The following is a 7,784-nucleotide window of genomic DNA, read 5'->3' as shown; positions in this document are numbered from 1 at the left end:
TTAATAGTATTAGCAGACCGATATAGACATCTGTAGCGCAGGAAAAAAACATATTTTCTGCTTTGGTGAAAAAAGGTAGTTGTATAATTAAGAACAGTATCTTGCAGGATTCAATAGTTGGAGTTGTTGCCCTGTCCCTTTCTCTGTGACATTGTCATTTTAATGGAATCCAGAAAGAACAAAACCTTGTCCTCAAACACTTACATCAAAAGGTGCAACGTTATGGGCAAAGACACAAAACATCCACATCAAATAAAATATTTTTCTTGATCAAATAACATGGAAAATAACCACTTTTTGTGCCGTAAGAATTTACCATCCTTACAAACCACCGAATGTAAATGTACATTACTGTATTGTACATAGGCTGGTCATCTAGGTTTGTACCTGTAGACTTTCCATCACCATGAAGAAAAACAATACACAATACAGTAATTGAGTACATTGAGACGTCAAGTGGTTTGTGATGATGTGGCTCAGTTAGTAGAGCATGGCACTTGCAATGCTAGGGTTGTGGGTTCAATTCCCACGGGGGAACAGTATGAAAATGTATGCACCACAGGAGGTTGGTGGCGCCTTAATTGCGGGGAACGGGCTCGTGGTAATGGCTGGAGCGGAATAGGTGGAATGGTATCGTTCCATTTGAGCCATTCCAGACATTATTATGAGCCATCTTCCCCTCAGCAGCCTCCACAGGTATGCACTCACTACTGTAAGTTACTCTAGATAAGAGCGTCTACTAAAAAGAAAAAGGAATGAATAGACCATTTCAGTTTTCACATAGAAATAGGTTGCATTTGCAAAGTATTTCAAGAAACTTGAAAACATATATCAAGCAAGTATTTTTATATTCCACAAGTATTATCAGATTAACTATTTTGTACAGATCATTATCAGACTCAAGTTACAAATGCTGGTAAACACTCAAATACATTTAGTTTAAAAAAATGTCACAAAAGTAGTGCACTGGGCCTTTACTTTATTAGCGGACCAATATAGAAGTCTTCAGCACAGGTTTCACCCCCCAGCTGTCATTTATGTTGATTTGTAATCTTAAGGGGTTAGCTATTATCTGACAATAAAGTTAGGTAAATAAATGTATAATTGTATTTTTTTTAAAAGTTCATTTTCATAGAATGACCCGTTTACACACTACACAGCAATGATGACATAATATAAGAGACATGAGAGAAATATAGTATTATTATGAACTTTCTATTTGGATTATTGTGAAAAGAAAAAACTATAAATATATAGATTTTAAAAAAGAGTTTTGATTATCTTGATGCACTCAATTGCATTTTTCTTTCTAAATAGATTTTATTTATGGCATACAAATGGCCTCCAAATAAATGTAGCCTATAATGTGAATTTTAGCATTGTATTTTAAACATAGGACTCGACTCCAGTTATTTTAAATGAAGCAACAAAATTAGACTTCTAAATAGCTATCAAACTACAGTTATTAATTTGCATAATTCCCCAGCCTTAATATCATAAACATATTGATCATGAATGACAGTCAGAAATTGATGATGCCAATGGACCACTAAGTGCAACATTCTTCTCTCGCAAACACTCACTACAATTCTGTGGCTGGTTTTGTCAAATCATAGTCAGCGTAGCTCTTGAGCCTAATGGGGTTAGTGGCTGTGGTTCTCTGTGGCTCATCCTCATAAGCAGGATTTACATAGGGGGAAGGACCCTTCAAGTTGTGAGTGTCATACATGCGCACTGATCCTGGAACTTGGATCTCCTGTTTCTCCTTCCGACAGCAACTGCAGAGGACATAGAGGGTTGGAGAAATCAATGAATGTCAGGTAGCCTATTATATACATGCTAAGTAGCCGACTATGGAAATGGAAATGAACATTGTGTCTATGAACCCTATGTCTATGAAGTTCAACTGGGAAAGGCAGTAGGTTATATGACTCACAGGACATAGATCAGCAGGATGAGCAACAGCAGCAGCAGCAAGGCCAGGAAGCTACACAGGATAGACGTTATGACAATCATGGCCGCAGACCTTCCCGCAAGGCCATCATCAATGCTGTCAGGGTCTTTCACTGGAGGAATAGACAATGTTATTGTTTTTACGTTTAGCAGAGGTACATGGACATTTCCGATTGACTGAATACTGATTGAATATATGGGAAGCCCTTACAAGAGTAAAGAGGGATGTTGTTGGACCACAAACTCTCCGCAACAACTGTTCTGGTTGCTGGGTTGATAAGAACATACTTAAATCTGAAATAGTGGAATAACATAATTTAGGTTGGTTGCATTGAATTCACACAATGGTACTTCAACTTAGATCCAAAGTCAATGCACTGGGGTAAAGGAGGGGTTCTGACCTGGCAGTGGAGCCAACAGGCAATACTCCATTACAGTTCGTAGTGGAGCAGCCTCCGTCAGAGCCAACCCTGAAGTAGTTTGGCCCATTGACGATGGGGCAGAGGTAGTCTTTCTGAAGCCCCAACTTGGTCAGGAAATATTTCTTTGAGGTGTTGGAAGAGAAGGCGGTTGGATAAGGAGAGAGGCTGTCAATGTTGGAAATTGTTTTGTCGGCATCATAAGTGCTGACTCCTGTTGAAAAGTATCAAGGTTTAGAACAAGAAAGAACAAAAATGCAATACTGTGCTTTCTTTTTCTTTGTTCTGTATGTGAAGTACTACATACTGTATCTACTTTGGTGGACCAAAACGTTAAAAAATGTTGACATTGCATGTATTTTTCTTTATAAATCAAAGACGGAAGAATGTTCAATTGCTCTTCCTGTGTGCCATTTGGTTTTATATTTCCTATCAAATGATGAGGATTCCAGTACCTGTATCTATGGCCGGTACCAGCCATATTTCACAGGTAGCAGAAGTGCAGGACAAACTCGTCAGACTGTCGAAGTAACAACTTGGGGACATCAGTATCACTGAATTGGAGGTCAGTTTCCCAGCCAAACTGAAAGGGATTATTGCAGGAGTGTTGTTGACTGTTACAACTGTGAAAGGACAAAGAGAAAAACATTTAGATTATTCCCAAAAACGATTGGTAGTTTGATCATTACAATGAAAGAGAAAACATTTTCTTATCTAAACTGTATCCTCTCTTTGTTTTAGAGAATCTTCTTTTACCTGAAATGTTCCAACACTCACATTCCGGGTGTGTCGAGTGAAACTGCTAGACGGTTGTATAAAAAGCCACTGTTATGGACTTTCTATCCAACTTTGCATCAATATATTTAATTGAAATGACACATCTGTCATCTTGGCCCAATTTCTCAATACTGGCTAAACCAGTGAGGGAGGTCCGGTTATTGTGCAACATATGAGACTTCACACTATTCAAGTTCAGTCATGCCAATTGAATCTGAATACTACCTAGTAATTGAGTCTCCTCCCAATAATATAGGTGAAGTAGAAATATGTTCCATATAGCAGAACGTGTGAGTGGGTTTTCCACGCTGTATTTAAGTGACTAATTTCTGCAATATTGTTCAGCAGAAACTCAGCACATCTGACTAATACTGGTGGAGCCAGCTTGATAGTTTCACACATTAAATAAATAAAAAAGATTGGTCTCTTGTTGTTTTATGGAACCCACCTGTTATTCAGCAAAAACCCTGAGACATTCTCTGGAGCCAACTGAATACACAGGAACTCCAAATGACATAAAACGTTGCTAAATAGTTACATGCAGGCAAATTCAAATCCCCTCTTTCTTTAATTGTTGTAATTTGTTTTCAATTATCATCAATAAAAAAAAATGTATGAGCTACCATACCAGGTCTCAGGGATGGCTAACTCTGGAGATCCCTTTGATCTCAACTGAGTTAGGTAAATCTGCTTTTAGTTTTTTTTTTGCACCTTACTTGTGGAATCATCTCCAAATCTCTCTAAAATTGGAAGAGTTGGTGCCTCTAGGGCAATTCAGATGACTGATTGAGGACCTTTTTATTGAAGAATGTGTTTGTTTTATATGATTGTGTTTTTATTTTCTTGTATTTTGATGTGTATGTTGGATACAGGGTTCATCTGTAAAAGAGACCCTTGGTCTCAGCATGACTCCCTGTCAAATTAAAGGTTAAATAAATATATAAAATTAACTTGCATAACTGAAACTGAGGTAAATAACTTTAAGATCATATGTGAAAGATCATAACTAACAATCCACAAAAAAACTATTCAGACACTCAACATTTTGTGAATATTACAACTGATAGTTGTATGAAAAAATGTACTTACTTTGCCCCAACCCAGTCCGGACAGACAGGCACAATACCACATAAAAGAGTAATGCCATTTCTTCTAACACTTTGGTATGCTGTATGTTGCTGACTGCTCCTGGGAAAGTGACTGAACTTGGCTGATGTGAACCGTTCCTAAATAGATTCCCTACCCATCCCTTTTAAAAGAGGAGAATGAATCAAACACAGGTTGGTCTGTATGGGCGTGTGTGGTTATTCCTGATTGAAACCGTTTGTGGTGTTTGCTACAGGTGTTTTGCATGCCTAGACATGCCTACTCTTTTGTAAAGTTTTGTTTGATTTGCTTAATACACCAAAACCTCATGGCACAGCTCATGTCTCCGGACCGCTCCTGTCTCAGCCTCCAGTATTTATGCTGCAGTAGTTTATGTGTCGGGGGGCTGGGGTTAGTTGGTTATACCTGGAGTACTTCTCCTGTCTTATCCAGTGTCCTGTGTGAATTTAAGTATGCTCTCTCTAATTATCTCGTTCTCTCTTTCTCTCTGAGAACCTGAGCCCTAGGACCATACGTCAGGACTACCGGGCATGATGACACCTTGCTGTCCCCAGTCCGCCTGGCCTTGCTGCTATTCCAGTTTCAACTGTTCTGCCTGCGGTTACGAAACCCCTACCTGTCCCAGACCTGCTGTTTTCAACTCTTAATGATCGGCTATGAAAAGCCAACTGAGAGACCTGAGCCCTAGGACCATACGTCGGGACTACCGGCCGTGGTGACTCCTTGCTGTCCCCAGTCCGCCTGGCCTTGCTGCTATTCCAGTTTCAACTGTTCTGCCTGCGGTTATGGAACCCCTACCTGTCCCAGACCTGCTGTTTTCAACTCTTAATGATCGGCTATGAAAAGCCAACTGAGATTTATTCCTGATTATTATTTGACCATGCTTGTCACTTATGAACATTTTTGAACATCTTGGCATGGTTCTGTTATAATCTTCACCCGGCACAGCCAGAAGAGGACTGGCCACCCCTCATAGCCTGGTTCCTCTCTAGGTTTCTTCCTAGGTTTTCGCCTTTCTAGGGAGTTTTTCCTAGCCACCGTGCTTCTACACCTGCATTACTAGCTGTTTGGGGTTTTAGGCTGGGTTTCTGTACAGCACTTCGAGATATTAGCTGATGTAAGAAGGGCTATATAAAATAAAATTGATTGATTGATTGATGTTGACTATTATTTCATTCAGGTGAATATTCCTTTGACATATTCTGGGCAGGTATCACCAGTGTCATGACTTTCCCTCATGGGTTGATGATCAAACATGCTGGCTAGGCAAAGGTTTGAACACCCCCCTTCCTGGGGGACAGTTTTATGACCGGTCGTAAATACAGTGCAGACTTTCTCTTCCTTGCCATGAAGTATTGGGAGAAAGGACCCCTTTGTTAATAAAGGAAGTCTTCCCACCAAGACTCCAACATCCAAAAGTGGATAATGAAACAATATTCCTACTTAAAAGAATGTGGGAAATGGTTGGTGGGGACTTAAAGAACAATCATGTCAAATTTGTTACTATGATGTGATGTCATTAAAGACAGTGGAACAACATAACTGTATCTCTGGGGGGGTACACTTCCCAGTTATGAGGTTTGCATCTAATTGTTGTATAAAACGAATGACTAAGAATAATAATACTTTTGTGAAGATAACAATGTGATTTTAGCATTCTAGATGAGATTATTGTTTTCCATATTGATTTGTTCTCAGTCAGTGGCCACGCCCAGATGAGCACAAACATGATGGAACACCCCTTTTACCCCGAGCGCATAAAAAGCGTTGTGACGAAATTCACCTCAGACCAGCAGACGTGAAGCGTGAGCTAAACGTTGTAAAATGGTTGAATTTCTACAAGACCAGAAAAACCTGAAAACGTGAGACGTTAGTCCACACGTTTGAAATGGAGAAACTCTCAACCTCTACACAAAGTGAAGAGGAAGACAATGCACTAGACCTTATCATTTCAGTCTGCAGCTGGCATGTATAGTCGTCTAGAGAACTTTCACTAAAGACACGAGAGGAGAGGACAATCCCTCTCAGACAACCGCAGGTATATCTGAAGTATCCATTCTAACCACCACTACAACCAGAAACTCTACCAAGGACATTGAGATCTCTGGTGGGCAAACCAGAGTCCTACATCATCAACTCAACTATCGAGGACAGCAACACGTAAATACATGTTGCATTTGTAATCTGAATGAGCAATTATTAGGGTGCATAAGTATTATGATTACTGTTAGCGTAGTTTCCAAAGTAACTACGATAGTTTGAATCTCTCTCTCCCTTCCATTCTGACCCCTCCACTACCCAAGCAGTCATGCTGTTAGTCCAGTCCACTAGGGACCTGTTTTCATTGTATTACGTTAGTAATCAATAACCTGTGTGTTTGTATTGTATTAGTTAGTTAGTTAGTAAATAGATTATTAAGCCAATTTGTGTATTGCTGATTCATCAATAAGGTTAGGGTTCTTGCAGGTTCAAGGATTATGCGACGTTCAGAATGAGACTGATAAGAGGTAATTATTTGATAAGTGACTGTTATCGATATAACATATCTTCTAAGAGTTTAGTTCGGGAGATGGTAACTCGTTAAACAACTTATTCCGTGGGTTAATTGTTACATGATTAATTTAATCGAGTGACAATTAAACATAGTTAGGTGATTCGATAAATAACAATCATACATTAAAGTAAGTCACATCACGACACCAGTTACCCAATTGTTAATTCATTTCTCCAGAGATGGGGTTACATTGTAAACAGACAGGTGTAAGAATCAATCTTATGTCGAAGCTTGAAAAGCTGTAAATACACCAGCAGAACTATTCATAGTTAGCATTTTTTCTGTTTTTATTACAAACATATCTTCACACCTTCAAAGGTTATCCTATGTAAGTCAAATTATAACACTTGTAGGAATTGATACAGATATTAAACGGTTTAGAATGTGTTTTTCAAAATGAGACAAACCTGATTTATCAGCTATGTAAATAAAACTGTAGTGATAGGCCACTTTTTTTTAAATAAAAGAAAGGACATGTTATGACTTGTCCATTGTAAAGCAAAGTGTATTTTCCTTAAAGGACATTGCTGTAGTAGTTACTAAGGTGGTGTGTGTTGTAGTTTGTGATCCCAGGGCTATGTGCACGAGAAGTCGAAATCTCTATCTTGTCTTTGGAAGAGCCATAACTGAAGCCAAAAACACACACACCTCAAGATGAGACATTAGTTGGTAAAGGATATGTAAAAATGTTGTTGCCTTGGCATTCATTGAAATTAACCCCACTAACTACGATTGGATTTCAGGTTAAAGTACCCATTGTTAGGTTCTCTCCTTGTGTGCCTCACCAGTCCAGCACAGCTCCTAGCAGATCCTCAAAGAAGTTATACAGCTGCACCATTGAGAGCATCTTGACTGGCTGCATCACCGCTTGGTACGGCAACCGCAAGGCGCTACAGCGGGTGGTGAGTACAGCCCAGTACATTACTGGGGCCGAGCTCCCTGCCATCCAGGACATCTATACAGAGGAATGGCCA

General features: G+C 39.4%; 1 protein-coding gene across 1 annotated transcript; it reads right to left on the bottom strand.

Moving 5' to 3' along the window:
* Positions 1-906: 906 nt before the first annotated feature.
* On the bottom strand, positions 907-4,379 carry LOC121550776 (uroplakin-3b-like protein 1). Its single transcript, XM_041863135.2, has 6 exons — positions 4,239-4,379; positions 2,828-2,995; positions 2,355-2,586; positions 2,165-2,247; positions 1,937-2,066; positions 907-1,778 (listed from the first exon to the last, which is right to left on the bottom strand). Exons 1-6 carry the CDS (start codon positions 4,294-4,296, stop codon positions 1,583-1,585), a joined length of 867 nt encoding a protein of 288 aa, XP_041719069.1. The 5' UTR covers positions 4,297-4,379; the 3' UTR covers positions 907-1,582.
* Between the last annotated feature and the right edge of the window lie 3,405 nt (positions 4,380-7,784).

Source organism: Coregonus clupeaformis, chromosome 35, assembly GCF_020615455.1.
Source record: "Coregonus clupeaformis isolate EN_2021a chromosome 35, ASM2061545v1, whole genome shotgun sequence".
NCBI classification, from domain to species: domain Eukaryota; kingdom Metazoa; phylum Chordata; class Actinopteri; order Salmoniformes; family Salmonidae; genus Coregonus; species Coregonus clupeaformis.
This window is presented reverse-complemented; position numbering and strand designations above follow the sequence as displayed.

Coding starts and splice junctions, on each gene's coding strand:
- LOC121550776 (XM_041863135.2), bottom strand. CDS start 4,296: ATGGCATTACTCTTTTATGTGGTATTGTGCCTGTCTGTCCGGACTGGG. Junction 2,248..2,354: donor CCTGTTGGCTCCACTGCCAG/GTCAGAACCCCT, acceptor CCACTATTTCAG/ATTTAAGTATGTTCTTATCA. Junction 2,067..2,164: donor CAACATCCCTCTTTACTCTT/GTAAGGGCTTCC, acceptor CTATTCCTCCAG/TGAAAGACCCTGACAGCATT.